Source organism: Atractosteus spatula, chromosome 19 (genome assembly GCF_055471065.1).
Source record: "Atractosteus spatula isolate fAtrSpa1 chromosome 19, fAtrSpa1.hap1, whole genome shotgun sequence".
In the NCBI taxonomy this organism is placed as follows: domain Eukaryota; kingdom Metazoa; phylum Chordata; class Actinopteri; order Semionotiformes; family Lepisosteidae; genus Atractosteus; species Atractosteus spatula.
In genome coordinates this window covers 8,327,331-8,354,077 of record NC_142724.1, presented here as the reverse complement: position 1 = coordinate 8,354,077, position 26,747 = coordinate 8,327,331, and the positions used below count along the sequence as shown (strand labels likewise).

The 26,747-nt window shown below is 40.4% G+C and overlaps 3 protein-coding genes across 6 annotated transcripts; 1 reads left to right on the top strand and 2 right to left on the bottom strand.

Moving 5' to 3' along the window:
• Positions 1–705: 705 nt before the first annotated feature.
• LOC148817999 (calcium-responsive transactivator-like) lies at positions 706–14,031 on the bottom strand. Of its 3 annotated transcripts, XM_088937321.1 has the most exons (11): positions 13,873–14,031; positions 12,524–12,600; positions 11,671–11,755; positions 10,608–10,752; positions 10,049–10,249; positions 9,528–9,692; positions 6,230–6,331; positions 5,792–5,884; positions 4,952–5,071; positions 3,951–4,078; positions 706–3,627 (listed from the first exon to the last, which is right to left on the bottom strand). In XM_088937321.1, the coding sequence occupies exons 1-11, from the start codon at positions 13,939–13,941 to the stop codon at positions 3,601–3,603; spliced, it is 1,212 nt and encodes a 403-aa protein (XP_088793447.1). In that variant the 5' UTR covers positions 13,942–14,031; the 3' UTR covers positions 706–3,600. The 3 variants fall into 3 exon arrangements, with proteins under 3 accessions (XP_088793447.1, XP_088793448.1, XP_088793449.1); XM_088937322.1 differs by lacking the exon at positions 6,230–6,331; XM_088937323.1 differs by lacking the exon at positions 6,230–6,331 and having other exon boundaries at positions 9,528–9,647.
• A 367-nt stretch (positions 14,032–14,398) lies between these two features.
• On the top strand, positions 14,399–18,585 carry LOC148817998 (proteasome subunit alpha type-7). Its single transcript, XM_088937320.1, has 7 exons — positions 14,399–14,631; positions 15,995–16,121; positions 16,799–16,923; positions 17,406–17,528; positions 17,679–17,798; positions 18,026–18,088; positions 18,401–18,585. The coding sequence occupies exons 1-7, from the start codon at positions 14,536–14,538 to the stop codon at positions 18,485–18,487; spliced, it is 741 nt and encodes a 246-aa protein (XP_088793446.1). The 5' UTR covers positions 14,399–14,535; the 3' UTR covers positions 18,488–18,585.
• A 1,162-nt stretch (positions 18,586–19,747) lies between these two features.
• On the bottom strand, positions 19,748–24,923 carry lsm14b (LSM family member 14B). 2 transcript variants are annotated; one of them, XM_088937527.1, is made up of 9 exons: positions 24,618–24,923; positions 24,063–24,226; positions 23,674–23,809; positions 23,139–23,183; positions 22,734–22,910; positions 22,047–22,130; positions 21,482–21,643; positions 21,209–21,359; positions 19,748–20,846 (listed from the first exon to the last, which is right to left on the bottom strand). In XM_088937527.1, the coding sequence occupies exons 1-9, from the start codon at positions 24,736–24,738 to the stop codon at positions 20,681–20,683; spliced, it is 1,206 nt and encodes a 401-aa protein (XP_088793653.1). In that variant the 5' UTR covers positions 24,739–24,923; the 3' UTR covers positions 19,748–20,680. The 2 variants fall into 2 exon arrangements, with proteins under 2 accessions (XP_088793653.1, XP_088793654.1); XM_088937528.1 differs by lacking the exon at positions 23,139–23,183.
• Between the last annotated feature and the right edge of the window lie 1,824 nt (positions 24,924–26,747).

Sequence of the window (26,747 nt, the reverse complement as noted above, 5' to 3'; positions counted from 1 at the left end):
TTAAGAAACCTATATATTCTTAACATCAGCTGTCTTAATTAAATAACTACATTATTACATGAAACCCATCAATTTAAAACAATGAAAGTGAGAATACAGCAATTGTGTAATACTCTAGCAAATCAATGGACATTTTGGTCAGCAATTTAAAATTGGATTAAACTGACAATTTTACATTTTTAAGCCATAAAACAAACCAAACACCTCAAAAAGGTGTAGGACTAAGGGGAATGGCAGTTAAGGAAATAAGTAAAAATAAACCTAATGGTTGTGTGCAGAAAACATGTATATGAATGAATTAAATCTGGACCTTTTTTTCTTAACAATGAGTAGACTCCAACGTGCTTATTTATTTGTGCGACACTTAAACTAACTGGAGAGAGTTTTTACTTGCCATGTATAACAAGCCCTTGAAGACAAAAATGGCAGATTCTAGAACAGGCTCAGGTGTCAAAACAGTAAGAAAATATTTCAGAAAATTAATTCAAACCTTGGCTATGATGCCTTCCCACTGTGACTTTGGAAACCCTGGTCCCAACCTCCCCCTTACACACACCTGAGGAAGGATCCACAGCAGAAGCGTTGGGTATTTTAACCCTTTTATTTTCAGTTTTCAATGCAGAATTATCCTCTGCTTTTACCTTTGCAGATCACCGATACAGATCCTCCACTCTGGTGCAACTTGGATGCGCATTGACCACAAAGCAATAAAGAAGGTGAATGTTTATTTTTTATTTTTTCATAATAAACAGTAACAAAAAGAGAAAAAGTACTAACAGGCAATGCAGTACAGTATACTTGTAGATAAAACATTCATATTTGGTCAATGATCATACCAAAGCCCTCTCAACAAATGGATTACAATGACTTCTTTACATTATAAACAACATTTGAACAGAAGACAAACCTTTTAAGTTTTCAGAATCTAAATTAACTTTAGAACACACCATGTTGTGATATAGAGAACCCTACGATTGTCATGGAACAGTGTGAAATAATACAGCTGTCTGACAGCCAAACACAACAATGTGAAGGAGACTCTAAGCAGCATTAAAATGGGGATGAACTGTGCTGTTGTTTTTACTGGTAAAATTGCAGCACCCATACTTTTATTATTATATCTTTTTTAATAAATCAGTATATGGCATACTGTTGTTTTGCTACTTTGATATTTATAAATAACAAAAAAATCTGTGCTGTACATTATTTTGCCATTAAATAAAAATAATAAGGCAAATGTGTTTGTGGAACCTTTAACATGTCTTTTGACTTCTAACACAATACAAAAGACTCAATTATATGAATAAATCTGGCACTACAACATCTCACTCTTTACAGAGCTGTCTGGTAGAATGGGCAAAGAGATACCCATGCAAAAGGAAATCTCATATCATCCTCACACCCATTCTCCAAAGAAAGTCCTTTGCTTTAAAAAAAACATATCAAGGCAACATTTCTGTAACCATAAACATTATACGCCTACACATGTAGATAAGCACTATGAGTCTAACTGATACGATACACACAAAAAAAATATTCTCTTCCACTTTCACCTTGGGGTAGTTACCCACTGCAAAACCGGATGCAAAACTCCAGGAATATCCCGTACGCTACAATTTGGACTACCATGAATGACGAGTCAGAAGGCTGTAGGAAAAGCTCCCAGAAGTCATTGTTTTCTGGCAGACAAGGACATCACATTCCATCACATTCCAGATTCTGCACAACACAGCAGCTCAGGGCTTTCCAATCCTGTCTGAGGTTTCTCCAGTGCCATTCCCATCTGGGCTCTCGGTTATTTCATTTAACTCATCATTAAACTAGTACTGTGCTATTTAAGGATACAAAATGTAATTAAACCTGTTTATTAGTTTAATGATTTGATTATTGACACTTAACACAAAGACCAGGACTTGGAACAATTTGTAATCCTAATATCCTATTATACCAGTGCTTTATGTACAGATGAAAAACTTTCACTTGTATGGTCCTAATCAATATATCCTCAGATCAGTTTTGTCCCAGGGGTCTTGTAGATTTCTCAGTCTAAATGATTATTTATCTGATGCGAGTAGTACAGTGTCACTGGTACAATAGCCAGCAGGCTGTCTCAATTACATTACACATTTCTGCAACACTTTGTGTCTCCTATAGAGTTCAGGTTATTGTTTTGTAATTGTACAGATTAAAAAAAGAGGGTAAACAACAGTGTTGTACAAAAACAGTGTTCAATGAATTGGCTCATTACATCATTAAAAAACAGCAAATACATACATAAATATAAATACATACTAAAATAAATATCTCCCATCAACAATCCAAAATGTTTTATACAGTATGTTACCCTCAATTCATCAATTTCCAGAAATTCAAGGCAAATGAATTGTGACAGATTAAGCCGGTTATGTGTAAACTTACAAGTGTTACTTATCTTTGAAAATGAGTGATTTCAGGTGATTTCTAAAACCACCTGGACTGAGGCTCTCCAAAACCTGGTTTGGAGATCTCTGCTCTACTGTAATTGTCAACATTTTCAAGATGTAATAAATAAATTACATACAAAAAACTTGAAAAACAAGAAAAAAAATCTCATCTCCCATTTCTAGTCCTTCATTTCTTTTCATGCAGAGAATTACTTCAGAGATAAACCTGTGCCGCAACTAAAAATATGAAAACCATGTTTAAAAGTATGCATCTCTATCATAACACAAACCAGTGAAACATTCGTTTCTTCTAAGTGCCTAATTCTTTAGTGAATTGGTACAGAGTATACACATGCTTTTATGAGTGGGCCAAATATAGAGGTGAAGAAATAACTGATATAACTGTCAAACCCCACCATGCAGTGCAATCTAGTACCTTTGTCTGTTTGGGGAAGCACATACAACTTTAAAATGGAAGAAAGAAGCAATGGCAACAATATAAAACCCGAGGTGAGGTGGCTGCAGAACCCTAAATCACACCGCTCAGGGGCAGGTGATGCCTGACCCTTTCCCCATGAATGAGAAATTAGTTCTAGAGTATGACTTGTAACCTTGGCTGTAACAGTACACCATATCTACACAAATGCTAAAGTGACACCCAGTTTAACAAAACCTGATAAATAAAGAGATTCAAATAAGATGCACTTCCAGAAATAAAAAATATATATATATATAATACCACTGCTGTTCCTACCCTCAACTAAAATGGGCCATTATCCCCTTCTTCTGCATCATACATAATCTGTATTTGAGACAGAGCATGTAGACAGTACCGAAAATTATGATTTTGAGTTGTCTTTGAAATACGTCCTTTGATGTTGACAATAAGCCTTTTTGTCCAGACTTGCACAATTTTTCATTTACAATCTTAAAAACAAATTAAAACAAATACACAATTGTTTTCACTTGACAGATACTATGAGCAGCAACAATTCTTCTAAAAAAAACTTTCCCAAACCCATACAGCTGCACCGAGTAAAATAACACACAAGAAACAGAGATTGAAAGGTCTCAGATCTGTTAGGTTACTATACTCAAACAGATCATCACAGAATACAGAACAAAGGAAAATGTTTTCTTGTTGACTGCGTAGGAAATCTGCTGAAGAGCTTTTACCTTATTGCTGGTAGTTCCCATACTGGCCCTGTTACACAAAATAAAATATTTAAAATGATTACAGCAGTGCAAATGGTTCATGAATCCCAGAAGAATACTCCAAAAACATAAACAGAAATCTGCCAATCATTAAAGGTCTGCTGTCTGTTTCATGATAGTATACTGGTCTCAATCATAGTGTACAGAACTTTTTAGCATTCTATTAGTTCTGAATTCATTCTTGGGACTAAGTGGAAATTAAAAATAAATATTTCAGGTCTAATCCTATATTTATCGGTTTTAAGAAAGCACACAACATGCATTTGAAACACGAAGCGTCCCCTGTGAAGAGACAAGGCCAGAGTCACACACCTGCTCATATCCATAAGGTCGCTGTGTTTGTGCAGCAGGGCCAGACTGCGAGGGGCGATAAGAGCTGTACTGCTGCCCCTGCCCCTGCTGGTAGCTAGAGTACTGGGTGGAGGCTCCTTGTGCCGGGCCTAAGAAAAGAAGATACTCTATAGCACAGAATAATCCATTCATCCATTTTCTAACATCTTCTTCTAATTCAAGGTCACAGGGGAGCAGGAGCCAATCCCAGCAAGCAACGGGCACAAGCAGGGTACACTCCAGTCCATCCGCAGACACACACACACACTCACACCTAGGAGCAATTTTCCCAGAAGTCACATAACCAGTATGTTTTTGGACTGTGGGAGGAAAGCAGAGTACCCAGAGGAAACCATTGCAAACTCTACATAGACAGCATCCCAGGTTCAGAATTGAACCCTGGGCCCCAGCTCTGCAAGGCACCAATGCTAACCACTGCGCTGCCATGCCACCCATTGAAGAATAATATTTGCTTGCATTTGTACAGCACTTTTAATCTCAAAGAAACACAAAGCACTTCACATACAGCAGGGGACCCATTTTATCTACCAGATGGTAGACGCACAGCAGGCATTAAACCTCCCTACCCTCACCTGCACAGCAGACTGGGTGGAGAAATGTTATTGTACTTTGCCAACAGAATTAAGGGTTCACATATTTAGAGATGTCTCTAAATAGGCCTCTCATCCTAGTAGTGGCCCAGGGCCATCCTTGCCTATCTTCTGATATCAGATCTTAGAGGCTCCTCTATCAATCTCACACCTCTTAGCAATACTCAAAGAAATCAGGTGAGAACTGCTGCTTCTCAGCTTTGCCAGGGTCACTCAACTAAACCTGCTATTAAACTTACATTCTTTTCCACAGTCCTAACTTTCAGTTCCTCTTGTTCATCCTTGCAACAGTGTAGGTCTCCCTGGTAGCCCTGACTGTCTTTGCTGGGTTCACAGACTCTGTCAGTCAGTCCCACAGACCTCTATTCTTACCGTATCCCTGCTGCTGTCCAGCATAACTTTGTTGGGTAGGGTACTGCTGCTGGCTGAAAGACTGCTGTTGGCTGGAACCCTGTTGGTAGGATGCTTGCTGCTGGCTGTACTGCGAGTTTCCTACAGGCACAGGCCAAGAAAAAGGGCACTTATTAATGTTCTTGAAACTACTTGGCAAATATTACTACCGCTCTGGAAAACGAAATGCATTCTGCAGGGGAAAAGCATGGATGCCAGCTGGCTCCAGCAAAAGACTTAATCATCTGGATGTGCCTTTGCAGGATTCAGTGGACTATTTAAGGGGGCAAAGGAACAAGGTGTATGCCATGCTGAAAAGAGAAGAAGAGAAACACAACGTTTCGGCTGTGGAGCCTTCTTCGGGTTATTTAAGGGTGATCAACCTAAATACCCTCTACAAACACAGGGTTGTAAAGAAGGCTAAGATCATTATGTAGATTATGGCTCACCCCCTCCACTGTGAATTTACACTCCTCCCATCTAGAAGACACATTTGTGCTTCCAGGTTTAATGGTAACAGAGTCTTTTGTCCCCTCTGTAATCACATTCTCAAATTCTTTGCTGATGATGTTTGTCTGTTCTCGTGTATTGTTGTGTTGGACTCTGCTATAAAGTGAATAATAAAACTTGAACTGAATTGAAAGACTAAGATACTGTCCGAGGTTTCTTGTATAAAGTAAGGTGTGTGTACAGTGAAAAAAGAAGAAAATAAAGAAAATATTTTGTGCTTTTATATTGATCGTATTTTTGGTATGGTAAAGTCACAGGTTGTTCAAACTATAAGGAAACCAGTGAAACCCAACACAATTAAACCCAGAATACCTCCTTCATAGTAGTGCTGAGAGGACTCCTCAAAGCTTCTCTCATAGCTCTGCTCACTGTATGAAGACTGCTGGTAGGAGTATTCTCCATGGCCTGCAGAGACAACAATACCCAAGCACTCACTCCTCCATCCAACAAGGACAGAAGTAAATGAAATAACACATTGATCCTACAGATTTGTTTTTTTTACCAAGAAAAAACAGTTCTGAATTTTCTGCACACCACTGAATCAAAGCCACGCAATAGTGATATTGGTTGTGAATTCAATGCAGGAAATTGCTAGATGAAAGTCTAACATGAGGACTTAAAATCTAGAGAAGGATATAAGGCCTTGGATATAGAATAGGAATAGTTAAAAATAGAAAAATTAAAGTGCTATGACACGAATAGTGCTAACTGAAAGGGGTTTTGGAGATGAAGGAGAGAAGGTGTTATTACCATCGGGGTAATATTGCTGGTTAATGGGCTCGCTGGAGCTCTGACTGTGTCCATACTGCTCCCCGTAGAACTCCTCCTGTCCCATGTACTGCGGGGCTGATCCTGCAACAGACAGGTGACACTAGGAATGGTTAATCACTTGATTTGACCAAAATCGAGTTCTGGTGACTGGTGGAAGGGGTGTGAATGGGAAGGAGCAAGTAGCCCAACTCCAGTACTGGCAAATGACAGATTGCTTGAGGGCACCTAGAGGAATGAGGAGTTTTTTGAAACTCATCACAAAAACAGTTGAATAATGACCATAATGCATGTTAGCAGGTGTGAAATTAACTGGTGTGATACTCTTTAGAGCTTTCAGTTAAGGGGATTGTAAATATAGAGAAACAGGCAAAAGTCTGAGGGTAGCATTAATTCTGTTTGTGTTATGTTTGCCCTCTGGCTCATATAACTTCAACAGAGGACACCCTGTAACCTTCTGTGATGTGAAGTACTTTTTTTGGAAAATCATTTGCTTAGTGTTTTTATAAAATGCATGGAAAAAATGAAAGCCATTTTATAAAAACATTATAAAAAAACACATTCACTTTGAAACTAGACATTTTTTAAATACATGAGCAGTGAAAAAAATCCTGCTTTACTTAAGAGAAGGATGTGCAGAAAATTCATACGCTGTACCATTTTGCCCTGAACTTCACAATGTTTACACAGCACTGGTAAATAGAAAACCCTGTACAGTATATCTCAACAAAATCAGTTCCAAAATTGGATCAGGCCCTAATCAAATGGAATGAAGAAGTAATCAAAATTGTTTTCCTGACCATCAGGAAGACAACACCCCACCTCTGTTCTTAAGAAGGACATGCTGGCGAGCTGCTACAAGGACAGTGGTGGGCTGGAAGGAGGGATACAGGCAGGTACATGAGGTGCACGACAATTATGATTCTTCTATGTAACTGTGTGGAAGGGAGCCAGGTGTGGGCCGGACCTCCTCCTCAGGTTTTGCTAAAAAACTCCATAAGCTGACAACTTAAGAGTCTTGCCCCAACAGAAGGCAATAAAGACATGAAATGTACAGTAAGTACCACACTTCGCAGGAACTGTGATAGTTCAGCAAGGGTGTCTAGCTCCTGACTGGAAGGTCCTGGGTTCAATGCCAGGTAGAGGCAAGCGATGTACTGTAGCTTGCTCCAATTCCTTCCAGACGGCTCCCAGGTCCACTCAGCCTGCTTTCCAAATGAGTACTGGGTGTTAATCCTGCCGGGGGTAATGGGCCGGCCGGAGCGCGATGCTGACCACATCACCTCCACTTCCAGTGTCCCTTGCCCCCCATTCCCCATGAGCCTTTATGGCCTGAAAAGGGACTTACCTACTACACTGCGCAGCCCAACGATGCTGCTGTCATGGACAGACAGCTGGCCTCTCTACACCTACTACCAAACAACTTTTTCTTTCAATATAACGTCCGTCGAGTCAGTCGAAAGGCGTGTCCACAGACTGCTTGAATGCAAAATTAACCAAAACTCAAGTTGCGCCTAGAACACTAGCACTCCAGTATATAATACATACAAATCCTTACATATTGAGATGATGTTTGAGTTACAGTCTCACCAACAGCTCTGATCCATTCAGAGTGGGGAGCCTGGGCGACTGGCATTAAGGAGATTACACCCCAAATGGGCCGCCAATCCATCGCAAGGGAGACGCAAACACTCACACCTAGGGCCAGTTCTCCCAGAACCGAATTAGCCTACCAGTATGTCTTTGGAGTGTGGGAGAAAACCCACGTGAGCATGAGGAGAACACATAAACTCCACGCAGACAGCACCCCCCAGTCCAGAGCTGAACCCAGGGCCCCACTGCTGTGAGGCAGCAATGCTAACCACTGCATCACTGTGCCACCCAACAGCTCTAAACCCCAGTGAAAATGTCATGTTCAAAGCAAAATATTGAAAATATACAATGGGCTAAAGTTCTCTACAAAGTCATAGAGAAATTAAAGCAATTCCAGTAATTATTGATTACATCCAAAATTTTCCATTAAAACAATATGTACAAGCAAGATGTTCCTTCTCCTTAATCATGTACTATACAACATGTAAAGCATTATAATTAGCATTAAACAAGGTTAAGCATACTGGACAGCACTGTATTTTTGCAGTACTATGCTTTAAACATACGGAGTCTGTGTGGGTGTATACTCCAAACATTATAACATTTCAAACAGTACACAACACCCCAAATTAAAGCGTTCATAAAAAAATGTGCAGAGCTACTGTAAATTACAATAAAATAGTAATTTCCTGCTGTTTTTAAAAATCAAGGGACCTCTCCCTCAGCATGTGAAATAATCAATGATCTACTACACATGCCAAATAGCTCATAAAGAGTAATACACGTCAATAGTGGAACAAGCAGCAAAAAGAAAGCTGTGCACAATACTTTCAGGGGCAGTTAAGGGTTAATTTCAGGTCTGTTCTGGGGAATACAGAACAATACAGAATAAATGTTTCCACTTACAGATATACCACAGATTTCTTTTATATGAATGGAGCAAGCAGTGCTGTCATGCAGGGAGTGTGCTGTACCCACATCCATGTAAAACATGCTGGAGAACATTAGAAACTATTTTTAGATCAACACTGACAAAACCTAGTCCATGATTTACAGAGACTAGACCAGAAGTGACAGCAACAATAAATCTTAACTTGCTTCTTAAAGCTACACACGGATCACACAAAGGCTTACTGTGTTCAAAACACATGCACAATTTGTGATTTTGGACATGCAGTAAAGTTTCACTGGTATAGTTAGCAGATTAAAAGCGACACCACAAACGTACTCCTGTATAGAAATGTATTGACCAGTTATTTGAAGTTTCACTGAAACAGATCCATTATAAACTTATCTTACACATCTTTTTTCCATTATGCTGCCAAGTGAACACTGTTACTCCAACGCACCAGAATGTTTTGACTTTTTTACACAAACATATTCAAACTGATCTTTTCTAAATCAACAAATACATAAAACACAAACCAAACCCTTCTGTGCATGCGAGAATTCGGTTTTTGATGTAAACTCTCTCCTCAAAGGCTAAGCAGTACACATAAACCACATACAATTCTTCCATTTAATTAATAACTAGAACAAACTGTCCAAAATTCATTTGACTTATTGTGTAAATAAGCATTTTGTACATGAAACAAAAACATGAAATGCTCTGTGGCCAACCATTTTCTTTTTTTTTTTTGGCCTTCCTTTTTTCACTTAAAGCCCAGTAGAAGAGCCCTTAACTTACCTTGCTGTGAAGGTCGGTATGAACCCATGGGTCTCTGGGCCATCATACTGTTGCCTTGGTTACCCTGTCCCAACATTCCTATGGACTGCTGCCCCTGATAGTGCTGGCTCCCGGCTTGTGCTGGGGAGTAATGGGATGTGGCAGCTTGTTGGTGCATCATTGTGACTGAAAACATGGTGGGGGAAATTTCAGTTTAAAGGGGAAAAAGAAGAGGCATTTGAACACTTTACAGTAAAAGTCTGTAGCCTTCTATCAGCATACAGACTATGCATTGCTGAACAATTATTAATTAACAGAGTGAATACACTTTGCATGGGTTCGTGTAACATAAGTGTAAATACATTACAGTGTATAATGTAGGTACAACTGGCTTTGCAACAGAGAACTAGAATTCAGAATAACAGCAGTGTGAATGAAGCTGAGGAACCACGTCAGTATCATCGCGTAACAAAACAAATTAAAGGAGAAACACGGTTCTTCTTAGGGCTCCTGTTTAACCATTTAGAGAACCTTGTCCTCACCTTGGTTAGACTGCATGTTGAGGTTGCTTCGGGAAGCATAGCTGCCCATGGACTGACCCTGGCTTTGCATCTGCATGCCCTGTGAAGAGGACACCGAGTGGCTGTAGCCTGTGGCCGAACCATGGCTGCTGACTGGCATGCTCATGGAAGTGGTGGGGAGAGACGTCTGTCCTGACTGCTGCATGGACACATGACTTGGGCCTGTGGCAAGACAGAAGGGCAGTCTTCAGAAGTCGGCCTTCAAAACACATTCATAGTCTGCAACCTAGACAAGCCCTCTCTTCTCTTAAATTAATCAAAATTAATTGTTTTTCATAAGAATCGGTCCAAAAGGATGTCAATGGTTACAGGATCGTTTTCAGTCTTCAGACATGTCACATCCCAAAAAAAGAAGGCACCATATCTCAGGAACGATATCTCAATGGCACAAACAAATGTGGTGGGTTTCATTGTGCTGTTCTTAGGGAGACCAGCTTCACGGAGCTAATGTGTTTCTAGAGGCTCAGAACTAAGCTTTTACTCCACTTTTCTATCTCAAAAGCAAAGGAAAAGGCCACACCATTGCTCATCTGGCTCTGCATAAGAGAGGTGGGTGGCAGACCAGTTGCCATGCTGTCGTTCAGATTGCTCTGGGAGTGGAGCGACTGGCTCGACCCACTTTGGCTGATCCCTCCCGGGCCCATGTTCATGTTTTGGGTAGGCGGCTGTAAAAACACATTTATTGAGAAAAATCAGGTATTGCGCAAAATGAAAAATATGGGCACCTATCTCTATGAAATCCTTAAAAGACGCTTTAGTGCACAAGCTCCCCCCAAATAGCTCGGTCCCAATCTAATAGATGCTGGAAGAAGTGACAACTCTTGTCTGACTGCAGCATTCTCATAGTTTAGCAAGGGGATGTCAAAGGCTCTCAACACTGTTAAACAGACCTCAAGAGTGCGTAAGGCAACTCCAGATAACTTGCTTGTAAGGGGCAATGACAAATAATACAAGACAACAGCTGCACTACACTAGTAAAAAGGCCAGATTTTCAAATTGTTCAAATTTAAATGGATACAGGGTTCCAGAACAAATCCACACAGAAGGCAAGCGACTTACTGATGCTATGCAGAAGAGATACAGTACTATGCAAAACCAGTTCACAGAAGAGCAACCAGGTACTGTACATCCTCAGCCTTAAAGGAGCCTGCAATACTGACAGAATAAAACAACTAAACATATCACTCACGAAATGAGAAAAAAATGCAAGGGAACCCATTTCAAGTATTCAAACTCCTAAACGGCAATGACAAAGTGAACCCAATGGGCTTCTTTGGAAACAGTACTGAAATATGTACCAGAGGACACAAACGAAAACTATCCTGGATTGCATTTAAAACTGAAAACGGGAGGTACGTTTTACACAAAGAGTTGCGGGAATATTGAACAAGCTACTCAGCCATGATGTCGAAGCTGATACTCTGCCTGAATAGAATCCTCAGAGCAATTAGCCACACGCAAAAGGCTACAGGAGCCGAAAAGGACTTCTCTCATTTGTAACCCCACATGACAAGAAGCTTTGGGTTTTCAGATAACAGCCAAGCAAGGCCAGCAGCAGGCCATAAAACACACTGAGCACTTACTGCAGGTAACAATGACTGCATGTTCTGATTGGAGTCCGCTATTGTTGCAAGATACACCAGGTTTCTGTGCAGTATTTGCTGGTATCTGTGAAAAGAAAGTTCAGTACATAAACTATCATATGAGAAACAACAACACAAAATATATTTGTCAACAAAGGTAGGAAATAAATGTGAATTAAAGCTCAAGCAGAAATTTTGCCTATGGCAGCACTTGAAACTGTCCTTTAACAATCACTGAAATATTGAGAGTTGACAAGAACATAAATCTATTCTATATATCCAAAAAATAATGTTTGTATAATCTACAGTGCAGATGTAATTGATTTTTAAAAAGCTATGTTTATATGAATAAAGGGCAAACCTAGGAAAGGATTTAATATGCTTCAGGAAATAAATATTGGCTGGAAGGTTGCCGGTTCAAATCCCGCGGCCGGCAGAGGAATTCTACTCCGTTGGGCCCCTGAGCAAGGCCCTTAACCCCAACTGCTCCAGGGGCGCTGTACAATGGCTGACCCTGCGCTCTGACCCCAAGCTTCTCTCCTTGTCTGTGTGTCTGTCTCATGGAGAGCAAACTGGGGTATGCAAGAAATTGTACATGGCTAATAAAGTGATCTTATCTTATCTTATTAAATGCGCACAGTTGTTTTTGCCAAGTTAAACATAATAAACTGTGCAGAACAGCATAAACAACAAGCAGTTTTATATAAATACTCCTCTGATGTTTAAACCAAGTTTAACCAAGTATAATTTACTTTGGTAAGTAAATCGAAGCAAATGTGGTAAGAACACAACAGTTGTACAGTTTAATATTGTGATTTACATCTTTGTTCTGCAGACCAGACAACATACTTACTGAGTGCATTCTGCAGTTTTCCCTTTACTCTGATAGTCCATAATACACTGGATCAGGTGATGGTTTTCGTCTAGCATCTTTGGGAAAGAAAAAAAACATTTACTGTATATTAAGATATATGATTAAAAAATTAGTATTAAAGGTATTGGGGGCAGCACTATAGGACGTACAAACTCCTGGAATAATGTTGTTCAAGTCTTGCTTGTGGAGAAATGAACAAACTTCTCTCACACACAAAATCCGGAACCCACATAATTGTACTGTCAAAAATCAGTCTTGCAGGACTGTATGTAGAGTAGGAGCACAATGTATCTGGGTCAGTAGATTCTCCGAGGCTCCATGAGTTGGCAGCAGGAGATCATTCAGAACGGTGCACGAAGGCGAGAAACGGGGCTGCTTCATCTCAGCTACAGTACATAGCCTCCTTCATTCGCCATCACTCATTCAACGGAGAAAGACAGCAACGCAGCAGCGCGACTTGGCCAAAGTCTTCGTCGCTGGTCTGTAAATCAAACCGACGGAAGCCTCTCGCGTCGTAAACGCGATGTAAAAGAATCGCAATCACACCTGTAAAACATTCACAGTAGCTCTGAAACGGGAACAAAGCTCTGCATCCTCACAGGCTACTGAACAAATCTGTCTGGTCCCAAGACTCTCCTGCCATTATCAGTCAGCGCAGCAAACACAGTAGCAGGCTACCTGCTCGTCAACTGCATGCCAGGCACTTCATTTCACCATCTTGACAAACCTCTAGAGTTCCGTTCTTTATCGTGGATTGCCTTAAGCATTCAGAATTTGGACTTTTTTTTAAAAGACGAGCAGATTCATATTACACGAAAACAACATACAACGGTATCGTGCGCAGTCCCCAGAATACATCAATATACGTTGTATTCAAATCACCTATACGCAACACCTGGAAACAAAATTCATTTTAATTTAGCACCTGTTTCATTTTAAATGCACCGAATTACAACGCCTACAAGACGCCTATTGTAGATCACATAATATAATGTTCAAGTAATATTTTACCACATATTTTGTATTCTGAAATATGCAGGTTAGTTGTTTTAATTGTGGGGAAATTGCCTCCCCCATACAGATACACGCATTCTGCAGAAAAATAAACATTTAAAATAAAAAAATACAGCAAAACATTTGTAAAAATCCATCATAGTCCCCATTAATCCAATAAGGCCATACACCTCGCTTTGTTAAGCTTATACTAGTTGACCATCTTCACAATCCCTGATATACACTACTTTCCCACCATTGAAACACATTTCTCAGTAGTCAGCCAGCATTCAAAACCATCGCATTGACATCAAAATATAAAAACGCTTTATTACCTTTTGTATAGTTTGCTGTGTCACCTCCCCTTTACTTCTGGGGCGAGCCGAAGCGAACGCAACAGACATTATTATTTTTTAATATATAAAAAACGCTTCTTTTTATTCTAATATTTTTATTATCTACCTCCTATTACAAGCTAAGGGTTCCCATGTCGTGAGATATACAGGGGGTGTTCGGCAAAACCTGGGCTATTCCAAAACACACAAGAATCAAGGGGCAATTAATTTTGAAAGGTGTCTTGAACGCAAAATGTTGATATAATCTTTAGTGCAGGTTTGAAACGTGGCTAACTCAGGATTCCTTCTGGCATGTTTCGGAGATTTCGCTCCAGTAAGTGGCGTAGACATACCTCTGTCAGTTTTTGGTACAACCCCATTCTGAGGGTTCCTGCTGGAGTGTGCCTGTTCTTCGATTCACAACGCCCTGTACGCCTATTCTTGTGCGTAGACGCCAGCAGTGTGATACAAAACACACGCAATAAATCATGCGTATGTCGGCTGGCAGCAGCGTCGACTCCCGGAAGAGGCGCTGCGGCATGATTTGGCTGTTTTGCGCTTGCCGTTACTTTCAGTTTCAGTACTGTACTTTGCCGATTTCTGATTTCTACGCCTGAGCGTTTCTTTTTCTTTGCCTTGGGACGGTTATTTTAGCCTCAGAGAATGAGTTACGACCGAGCCATCACGGTCTTTTCCCCGGACGGTCACCTGTTCCAGGTGGAATACGCGCAGGAGGCGGTGAAGAAGGGATCCACAGCAGTGAGTAACCGAGAAACTCGCGAATGATCCACTCCAACTCCCATTATATTTGTTGAAGATGCAGTTCATAGTCTGAACCAAGGCACAGCCGGTTCTTCATTTGAATTAATATATGATATAGAATACACATACAGTATGCGTATTTAGCTGTAATAGTAATATTTCTTTGTTAGCCAGAGGTATTTAAATACATAGTATCTAGCTGCGTGTTACCAAAGAGGGCAAAACGTGCGTTTTTTTTTAGATTTGCGGGATCCAAGTCTGTTCTGTTAAAATTCCCATTATTTCACTTTGACCGTATCGCTGGTTTTATCTTAAGGCGGCATGCCTTGTGTTAAGGGTACCCAAGGTACTTAGATGAAATATCGCCATCACTGGTTCATGTGGGTGGTTTGATGTCTCTGCCACGACAATTTCCGACCCTTCGGAAACTTGCCGTTTGAACTTATATTTAACTTTAAATGACAGTGACCCCTGTCTAGGACGCAACCAGGCATGTATAGCTTGTATAAAAACTCGAATTGGGTTCAGGAATTGTAAATAGCTCGAGTAACGTTTATGGAGATCGCAAAAATCTTCAATTTAAAATCTGCTTTTGGCTTCGTAGCTAAGAGTTGACTTTGGCGATGGCTACCGAAGTAAATGTCACAGGTACGGATCTAGGATGCCGTGCTGTTAGTTTTTCAGCAGTTGTAAAATTAAAGCGCACGATTCACTTATCCATCGATAGCCCTTTCATGCTAAGGAAACTCCTGGCAAGAACATACTGTAGCACTGCATAACACATGGCGCTTGTCGGAGCTACGCTGGGCACAACAAGAACAGTTACCGTGAAGCACTCACAGCGTCAGCGTGGAGACACCGGTTAAACTAGCCAGCATGTGGAAAGTGGGAGGAAAACCCCTGCGGAGAACATGCAAACTCCACACACAAGGAGCCCCAGCCCAGGATCAAACTTGAATCAGGAACTCTGAAACAATGTCCCTTGGACAATGGCGCACCCTAGGAAAGGACTTTTACAAACCAGAATTAGATTTTTCTCAGCATACAGACGTGGTCTGGATGTTGTTTTTTTTGGCATAACATGTTCGCTAAACAAAATAGAAACATTATATAAAATGCTTGGCATGCATAAGGTTTGCATTACAGTGTTTCTTCTGCAGTCTTGCTTCCAGGATATGACTGCTATGAAGCCAGTTATGGATCGGTTAGCTATGAGAACTGCTGGGCCACTATGCCGTTTAACTGCATTAGAAGGTTTTTAAAATTTGGATTCCAATATAGTATGCGCACAAAAAAGTGCATTTTTAACATCATTCTGGTTTTATTTGAAAGGAACCCCTTTCTGCATTTGTTTCATCAGGTCGGAGTTAGAGGTAAAAACATCGTTGTGCTTGGAGTGGAGAAGAAGTCAATGGCCAAGCTGCAAGACGACAGGACTGTCCGGAAGATCTGTGCCTTGGATGACAATGTTTTCATGGCCTTTGCAGGTAAAACTTTCCCTGGACTGGAGAGACTGTGCCATTTCCTTATGTTTGGCAACTGTGGGTAGATTTTGCACGCAAGTGTTAGAGAAGTCACAGTTCAGGTGCTGTACAGTATTGGAGGTGCTGATACCTGTGTGACATGCTGAGCTCATACTTCCTGTCAGGAGAATGCGTAGTACAATAACCACACTGCCCAGGATATTGCCCAGTGTGGCATGTAACACGCATAATGCACATACAGAAAAACTGTATGACTATAGGATGTAGAATATTCTGCTGCATGTTAATATCACATTTTAAATCTGGCTGGTTGTGTACTATGTGAAATATATATCCGAACTACATGCCCATGATGGTCCACTCTTGTTTTCCGAGTGTCTTGATATATTAAGTTTTCAGTGGTGGATTGTAAGTAAAGATGTTATTGATGACCTGTAAATCATTCAAAACAAGGTTTGTTACTTTCTGTTTTGATCTGATTTCAGGTAGCCCCATCTGACCTTGGTCAGATCCAAATCAGGAGCTTGTGGTGGCCACTTTTAGAATACCAGCTGCTGCTTTGCTTTCCAAAATTGCTTGTACTGTATCGGAAATTGCAGCTTTGGAGTTATAGTTAATGTAACGGCAGTGTGCACGTGATTTATTTTTTTTAAGAATCCTGAACCACAATCTTTTTGCAGGGCTCACAGCCGACGCCAGGATTGTTATAAACAGGGCCCGGGTGGAGTGTCAGAGCCATAGGCTGACAGTGGAGGACCCTGTCACTGTCGAGTACATCACACGCTACATTTCCAGCCTCAAGCAGGTAGGATTCCCCACTGTAACTGCCCACTTCAGGGTTCACTGAGAAATTTAATGAGCCGATTCTCTTTGTGCTCTTAAGGTCTCGCATAAAATCTCCCCTCATATCTCCAAAAAGCTTTGTGTAACAGCCTTAAACTAAACGGCCATGTTTAAAACCTAGGTGGCAGGATCAGAATGTCAACATAGGTAATAATTCCCTTCAACTGTCTGGTTTCTTTAAAAAGACAAACTCATAATACTTGTATTGCAAGTTCCAATTATTTAGTCAAACATTAGAAAAAAGTTAGCAGATGTTGTATGACTTGTAATAGCTGGTTTGTAAGGTTACAAAGCTAAACGTGTCACTGTTATGATCTAAGATGACTAAATAAAAGCCTTGCAGAAGCACTGTACATTTCTGTGATAGCTACACCTCAGAACATCTCCTTACTCAGATGAATGAAGCAAGACGAGGCGCTTAGCTGTAAAATGTTCTCTCCTCAGCGTTACACTCAGAGCAATGGGCGCAGGCCTTTTGGGATTTCGTCCCTCATTGTGGGTTTCGACTTTGATGGAACACCGAGGCTCTACCAGACTGACCCATCAGGAACATACCACGCATGGAAGGTGAGCCTACTTTAGACTACAGGAAATGCTAAAAAGATATTTCTAGTTTCCAATGAAACAGCAGATTGGTGTAATCACAACGGCTTGTAAAGGATTAGTTTCGACACTCCACATAAACTATAACCAGATTTCTCTCTCGTCCTCTCCCAGGCAAATGCTATTGGAAGAGCTGCAAAGACTGTCAGGGAATTTTTAGAAAAGAACTACAAAGATGAAGACATGGAATCGGATAAGGAAACCGTGAAACTTGTAATCCGAGCTCTTCTTGAGGTAAGAGTAAAAAATTATTTAGTTTTGTGTTGATATTTCCTGCTGTTTATATGAAAAGGTAAAATTTTAAACAAATTTCAGCACAAGTCAACTCTGGTTATATGATACATAATCTATTTTCCAACTCGTTTCGGTATTTGACCACAATAAGAAAGACTTTCCCACTGTATTCACTAATTCAGACAAATTGGAATTAAAAAACTGCATTTACAAACCTCTGTTTTCAGGTTGTCCAGTCTGGAGGCAAGAACATTGAACTAGCTGTTATGAGACGTGATGAACCACTAAAGGTTTGTATTTACCATAAAAACCTGCACAACTTAGACATGACAAATGACCTCTCCCTTTGTAACTTCTCTTAAATGTATGCACAATCAGTTCATTTCCCAAATAATTATTGGTATTGAATAAGAGCGAGAAGAACTTGCATCTTTGACAGATGCAAAATATTGTCTCGCTGTAAATGCAGAAGCATGAACTATTTTTGGCAGGTGAGTGATTGCTAGGTTGTTCTATTCAAATAGACAGTTCTCCATAGCAGTAATTGTAATGTAGACTGGATTTTTTGGGATCTGTACCTTAAATGCGTCTTTTCTCCTCAGATTTTAGATCAAGAGGAAATAGAAAAGTACGTCTCAGAAATAGAGAAAGAAAAAGAAGAATCCGAAAAGCAAAAGAAGAAGACCTAGGACAGAAGCCCTTTTATTTTTCTATAAAATGTCAAAGCCACAATATGGTTTTATGAACAATGATTTTTCAAACCTGCAATAAAATGTGTACAAAATAGATTTGGAATGTAAAATTTGTGCTATTAGAACTCAACTTTTTTAAAAAATAAGCGGTGTTGAGGCAGATCAGTCTAATTAAAAGGCAATACAATAGAGCATATTCCGAAGTGATTTATCTAAATGTATTTTTTTCAAGTTTTAACATTTAATAAAACAAGAACAGTGTATAATTTATGTGCATAAAATTAAGACTACTGCTTTCCTACCCTATTGCCAATCTCAGAAGGTAAGCAAGCCTGGGCCAGGCCATTTCTGGAAAATGAGTCCTGTGAGAAAACCAGGTTAGGTCACCACTGTTAAGTGTTAGTCAACTAAGTGTCACTCTGCAAGAAGCATTAGCCAAGACACCTAGGTTAATGGTTATCCTGGACATGTACAAGATGTACCCAACTTACTTTCTTAAACTGGTGAAGTTTCATTTTACTGATACTTCCTACATGTGCATGTGTTGCTAGGCAGAAGAGTTAAAAATATTTGAATGACTGAACAGCTCCAGGAATGACCCCCTGTGGGTGCAATGAGAGGTATGGAGTCAAAGCACATGAAAGAAAGCTTCTTAAATGGAAATTAATAACGGCACCTAACTAAATCAAGTCCAAAACATGACCAAAGGACCTGTATGCATCTGATCACAGGCTGGGTTCAAGACTTGTCTATTCATTTAAAGGAGCGTAACCTAGGTTGGTCCAAGCCCATCAGAAAAGATGATGACATGATCCCTGGAATTCACCTTACAAATATTCATACGTTCAAATATGGTATTTACAGGATTCTGAGTGAGGAATCTCTGGCAGTTAAAGCTGTAAATTATTTAAGAAGGGAGCAAAGCACAGAAAGGGACTGAATTTAAACTCTGCCTTAACTTGGCCCTAATCTTGCAGTGTCTAAAAGGTACAAAACTGCATGGTAGACTAAGGCATAAGAGTGGCAAGACTGATGGAGACATTCCTGCTTTACATGTGATGTTTCGTAAACTTCCCTATTTGAAATCAAAGGCAGCAGAGGAGTAGGACAATCGCACTCCTTTTGAGTAATGACACCAAGGGAAACCAAACATGTTCATATGCAGCAAACATTCAGCTCATAATAATGCACAGTATGATGAAATGCCCAAAATGTAATTTATGTATGTTTATTCAGCAATGGATCAAACATTTCCCTGCATCACTTACAAATTGGTTACCTTCTCAAAATCCTTCAAAACTAAAAAAAAAAAAAGTTCTACAACACAAACATCCATTCAAATGAAGTCAGAATGAAGACACCCACTTTTTTCAGGCAACATTTTGGGTTATCTCAACCATCTTCTACAAGTTCCATTGCTTGGTTAAATTGTTATATACATTTCTATTTACAACCTTGAGGAAAAATAAGTTTTAAATAAACAATTGTCAATGTGCAAGTAATGCTTCATAGGATTAAATTCATATTTAAAGTTGGAAAAATTGCTTAGGAAATGAGTAGCAAGTAGAAATTGCTGAAAATCAACTAGGAATATGGCATAAGAGTTCATTGTATAAGGGCAGCAAAACCAAAAATAAACGATCTGGGTTTTAAAATGTTCTCAAATGTGGTATTGGGGAAATATGTAGTTTGAGATTTACAAACTTTATAAGGTACATAACATTTTTTAAACTCACTTAAAAGCCTATTAGTTTAATTACATTGTGGCATGGAAAAAAATTCCAAAACTTGAAAACTCACACCTAAACTCTAAAATTGGAAGACTCCAGAATTTCCTATGAGAATCAAGCATCAGCTTTGGCACTAACTGCAACAGTAGTCTAAGCAGAACCCAGATCTTCAAAACCAAGTAACATGGGTCTACAAACCAACCCCTAAAAAGGATTAAGAATACTTAACCATGGCAGTCTAATCGGAGCATGTCACAAGAGCCTGGATTTATTCAATCTTGCACCCATGACCACAAAATATAGCATCTTACAAAATCTCACTTTTGAAGATTGAAGACCAGCAGACAACAGACTTTAAAACTAGTTCAGAGAGATTTGTAGAACTTGAAGAAATCCCAATACAAAAAAAAAAAAGATTGACTGCAGTGCTGTTCTGCATTCCAAAATACTGAAGTCCTCTTCACAGCCTCCCACTTCCCACTTTTTGCATGGTAGGGACGCGTTGTGCTGCCCCTCTCCCTCTTCTGCCTCTGATGCCCCCTCTGAATCCACGGCCCCTCAAAAACCTGCCAGGAACCCCAAACGTCTCCACATTGAGCTTCCTCTCTTCGGCCCATGTTGTTCGTCTGAAACATGGAGATTTATGAAGTTACAGGCCTTGTCTACATAATAAAAAATGGCTAAAAGGAGGAAGGCACTATAAGAGACGGTAACATAGCTACATAGAAACAGCAACTTCAAATAGTTCTTTGCCTACAGCTTTAAGGATGCACTTTCAAAACAGACTTTTCATCTGGTTCACTTGTTTGGAAACGTGCACTAGACATCCCAGACATTGTTGTTGGTTTCCCACGGGAAGAAAGAAAATTGTCTTTTGAGGTTATTTCACATTTCACCCTTCACTGTTATTTATGCCACGCACAAATAAAGCTGCAATAACTTTCCAGTTCTAGTTTAGAAAAGTGTAATGTGTTGTACACACACACACCTTGATTTTAGTTCTGAAGAAATGTTGTCAAAGAAACACTTTGTCTTGTCATAGTAGCAGTTTGGCCCAAAGAGATCATCTTCCACTGAGTTCTCAATGTTCCCAGTATCAATTTCAGAATCCCCCTTTTCTTCCAGATCACCCTTCACATCTGCAGAAGAACAAAGTCTTTTCAAAAAAATATGCGGGTACTACATTAGAACTTCATGCTGACCAATACATTTTGCCACCTAATATCAGTGTACATTCTTTAGTGAATCTCAAAGGACAGACCTTTGATATTCAGCTTGTTCTGCATTTCCTTCTCCAGATCTTCTTTGTTGAACTGAGCATTTGCTGTTTCAAAATCAAAGTCTGCATCGAACTGGAGGGTACTGGGCTTTGAATTTCCCACTAGAATTTGTCCTTTGCCACGGTTTCTGGACCTCCTGTTTGCTGTGTAAGGAGAGCAATGCAATGATGACCAACTGCATTGTTAAAAAAGGCTTATTAACCAGTATCAAACTTAAAAACTCAAACTTTTTCAACCGTCTGATCAAAAATGTTTTGCTCGACATCCTAAACATTTAACTAACAGTGTATGCAAGCAGTTAAAATAATCATAAAACCAGTCTGAACTACTGACACTCAAGAGTATGATGGCTGAAATTTCAAGAGATGTACAAGAAACATTTCCAGAGGAAATTTGCTCCTGAACCAGTCACATCCATCTGAGGTGTATGCAACTCCTACTTAAGACTGTAGGAGTGTCCACTAGTAAAGCACGTCAGTATTCCCAGATGCGACTGTACTACTAAGGTTTATGAGCATGATGCGACTGTACGAATCTCATCTTTACCTTGCCTTCGCCTCTGTGGTCTTCTGTTCACATCATTGCTTTGCGCCGTTTCTTGCACTACACCATGCTCAGGTACCACAGCATCTTAAAGGGATGAGACAACAATTGGTGAACTTAAAAAGGAACTCAAATATTCTATATATACACTTTATATAGAAAGTATGGGGTAAAAAGTGCTAAATTGGCACAGAAAGTAGGAATGCATTCTGTATTAGGAACCCATGAAAAATGCATCTAGCCACTAATGGAAAAAAGTAAACCTTAGAATTTCTCAGATGAAAACTGGTTTGTATAAAAATGGTTAATGTCAGTGTCTGCTTCTTCTCCACTCGGGTTTTAGATTTAGTTGTCCCTGCTTCATATTCCAAGTGCATTTTAAGAAGTTACAACTTGCCAGGTCACTGAGGATAACACTGGCTACCACCTGAACCCTTTGCATATGCCTCTCCTCTTCCATTGACAGGAAAGGGCAGACTCATTTACTGCAGAGGAGGACTATAAAAATTAATCAGGTAGTTTTGAAACCGTGTTAGTGCACAAGTTAAAGTTTACAATACACCATGCATACATAGCTACAACTGTACAGAACTAACTTAACATTCCAAATGCAGGACATGACATCCAATGGCCACTGCTAGACAACCAGCAACCAGAGTATTCCAGGTCCCCTGCCAACACTGTTCTTACTTCTTTGGACCTGGGGAACCTCCTGTCCCATTTGCTGTGGGGGCCGTGGAAGATCTCTGTTCTGTTGCGGTGCTGCTTGAGGGGGCTTTTTGGGTGCAGAGGTGTCTGGTGGGACAGTCTGTACAGCTTGCTCTACCGTAGGGGCTCGCCGCACTGGCAAGCTGTGAAACCCTGTTCCTGCAAGACATCACATTGGGAGTGGCAAGAGATTCAGAGTTGGAGATAATCTGGAGTAAATACGCTAAAATCATTGAGGTTTCCACAAGCAAGACCGTTTCCCTGCAAATACTTAAATTATGACATTTTAAAAAGTTACTCTTAAATACTGAAAAGGCAATTCTACAGCCAGACCTCTTAGGTTTTGTCTAGAAAGACTTAAGAATATTAGTACAAGCAGTGTCACACCTTGTCCATTTACTCTGGACACTGCTCCCCTTCCCCTCTTGAACGCTGGAAGATGAAATGGAACACAGCAGGGATGAGTTAAAATGCTACAGTTATGGAGAACTGACCCCACTGGTTGAAGTAAAGGGGTATAAAAGTTAAAATTGTCAGCTAAGTATCCCGTTTCATCACTGAAGAAAAACAGAAAATGTTGCCCAGCCATTGTTGAAAAGTAACCCCACATCCTTCAAGAAACAGCTACATGAAGTGTCCTAGGCAATTTGCTACTTGCCGTCAAACACGTTCCAAATGATGTCCTCCATTGTGACTTCTTATGATTAAGCAAAATGCACCTTCACCCAAAGCTTCAAAAGGCAACATAATAAACCTGTAGAATATTAAACTTTACTTAAAATGGCAATGGTTTTTGCGTTCAGCTTTCATCTCAAAACGGTAATATCATACAAGAGAAATGAAGCCATATGGTCCTGAACTGTACAAACCCATTCAGTCACCATTACCTCAAACTAAGAGCTCAACACTCAGTGGCACTCACCCAAGCCCAGTGCTGCTGCATACTGCTGATTGAGCAAAGAGCTTGCTGCTAACTGGCTGTATGTGGGCATCATACTTCTGTAAGGGCTGAAGGGAACCTGGTGCTGGTAAGAGGCTGATGATCCACTAAGTGAAGACTGCAAAATGAAGAACACAGCTATACGTTTAGATTAAATGCTAAAAGATAAAGAAACATTTTCAATAAAGCACTTATACATGCATTCTTAAATCAAACATCATTGCATTATTCGTGTAAACTTTGGATGTCTGACGTGCAATATTTTATTGAAAGCTATTGCATATTAATGACACCCAACTGTACAGTTATTCGAACAATAAGCAGAATCAGGCGCGCACACTTCGGACACGAACAAGTCGCGTCTCACATACTTGCACAATCGCCGGGTCCTGGGGTAAGGCATGGAGAGGTTTCGGAGGCTCGCACACCGTTATGTCTTTAATATCACTTCCCCTGAAGATGATGTATTCGTAAATCTCGTCCCTGGGAGGCACTGGTCTATCTGTAGGGCGGCCCTCCGTCCCGAAGGATCGCACTAATCCAGTGAAGGACAAATGGCATTAAGACCGTCAGTTCCCACTTCATTACTTACACACGGGTAACAAGCTAGCACCTAACCCCTAAAAAAATGCCTAACCCGAAGTAGCATTCTTAAGAACCAGAACTTTTTTTGCTCTTACGCTGGTAAAACAATCTTTAACTTGTGAACTAATCTCTTAAAAGCTTTCGCACACTTTAATTCAAAGGTACCGAAAGGTAAATGGTTACTGGCGCCACCACCTCAAACGATGATACAAACACCCCGCCTCTCAAACACAATCATATCACGGGCACCAAAGAGCATATCTGTTACATCTCCTATAAATAAACACGAATGAAAAGGGATGTAAATTTCCACTGCAAGAAGGAAAGCAACTTGTACTCACCTTTAGCTAACGCCACGGTCGAGTTCTCCGTATCTATGGTGTACAAAATACCCTCATATCGGATCTGAGCCTTGGATATGAGGCCAATTTTGCTACCAAGGTAAGGTGTTCCGGTACTCATGGCCGGTATATATGTACTTCCTTTACCAACTTGTAATTTTCAGAGGAGCTTTTTTTTTTTCCTCCACTCCTACGTTCGATCTTTAATTGTAGCAATGTTAACTTTAACACCGATCTTAAACATCAAACTCAGCCGAGTGATCCGCCGCCCCATCTCGCATCGATTTTATAGAGAACCCTGCAGAAGAGGCTGAAAACAATCTATCAATCAGACAGTCAGACAGACAGACAGACAGAGGGTGCCCCCTGCCGTTTGGAAGACAGAAGTAAAGACTCGAGTAATGTTTCACGTTTTGCTCAATGTCGCAACCCCAACTTTGCACTGGAGCCGTAATGCAGTCTGTTGGCTATTGGCCCTTTTAACGATTAACTGTAGAGCAAAGATCCAAGGACAGCGTTAAGAGGAATTGCATTTAGGCCAGAAAATAGCTGCTACTTCTTTACACAAAGAGTTGTGAAGATCTGTAACACAGCTAATAAATATTTCCTTACATTTATATAGCTCTTTGCTGGGCACCCCACTCAAAACGCTTTACAGATAATGGGAACTCCCCTCCACCACCAGCAAAAGCGATGGCAGACACAAATCAGCTATGGAGGAGAACACAGTAATAAAGCCAATTCATAGATGGGGATTATCAAGAGGCAATGATTTTATAAAGGCCGGGAGGATATTTGGCCAGGACACCGGGTTAATATGCCTACTCTTTTCATGAAGCGCCCTGAGGTTTTTAATGACCACAGAGATTTAGGACCTTGGTTTTACATCTCATCCAAAGGAAGACGCCCTTTTACAGTAGAGTGTCCCCATCGCTATACTGAGGCATTAGCACCCACACAGGATGCAGGGTGAGTGCTCCCTACTGGTCCCAATAATACCTTTTCCAGCTTGCCCAGAAGGTCTCCCATCCAGGTACTGGCCAGTCTCAAACTTTAGTGGTTTGCCAGTTGTGAGTTGCAGGGTGATCTAGCTGGCATGTATAGCTGCTTCTACACACAGTTGAAACACATTTCCCGATTCCTTATGAAAAGGATTTATGAAATCTCTTGGTAAATAGTAAGATGTTTTCACCTAAGATAGATTGAACTGACTCCTAGCCTTTTTTAACCTCAATGTGTAATGGAGTTCTTCTTCAATACAATTAAAATGTCTTAGATATTCATATTAACACTCCCAGTCTCACTGAGTAAATTGTATTCACACCATTCTCCTCTGCGTGTACGGAGATTTAGGGAGATGATCGCTGGCACTAAAAGGTAGAGAATGAGTTTTAGAGAACCGCTCAGATTTTACAAGTCTCGTTTTATGTACTGGTGACTTCACTGTAACTACTCCATGACTTACTATGTAAGTATACATGTATAATAAGAATCTGCATCTCCTCCATCAATGTAATTTTTTTATACAGCCAGCAGCTATATCACTTTGCAATTCACAACTGAAAACCACCTGAAGCTAAGCAGGTGTGAGCCTGGTCAGTACCTGAATGGGAGACCTCCTGGGAAAAACTAAGGTTGCTGCTGGAAGAGGTGTTAGTGGGGCCAGCAGGGGGTGCTCACCCTGTGGTCCATGTGGATGAGATGTAAAACTGAGGTCCTCTCTGTGGTCATATAAATCTCAGGGCATTTCTCAAAAGAGTAGGGGTGTAACCCCGGCATCCTAGCCAAATTTCCCATTGGCCCTTACCAATCATGGCCTCCTAATAATCTCCATCTATGAATTGGCTTCATTACTCTGCTCTCCTCTGATAGCTGATGTGTGCTGAGCGTTCTGGCGCACTATGGCTGCTGTTGCATCATCCAGGTGGATGCCGCACATTGGTGGTGGTGGAGGGGAGTCCTCATTTCCTGTAAAGCACTTTGAGTGTCCAGAAAAGCATTATATAAGTGTAAGATAAATTAAACGGCACCAATCCAGTGTCAACTCTGTTAATAGACAGACTACAATCCTAGGCACATTTGAGATCAAATAGGTTTTAGTATACCTTTAGGGATAAAATGAACAAGCAG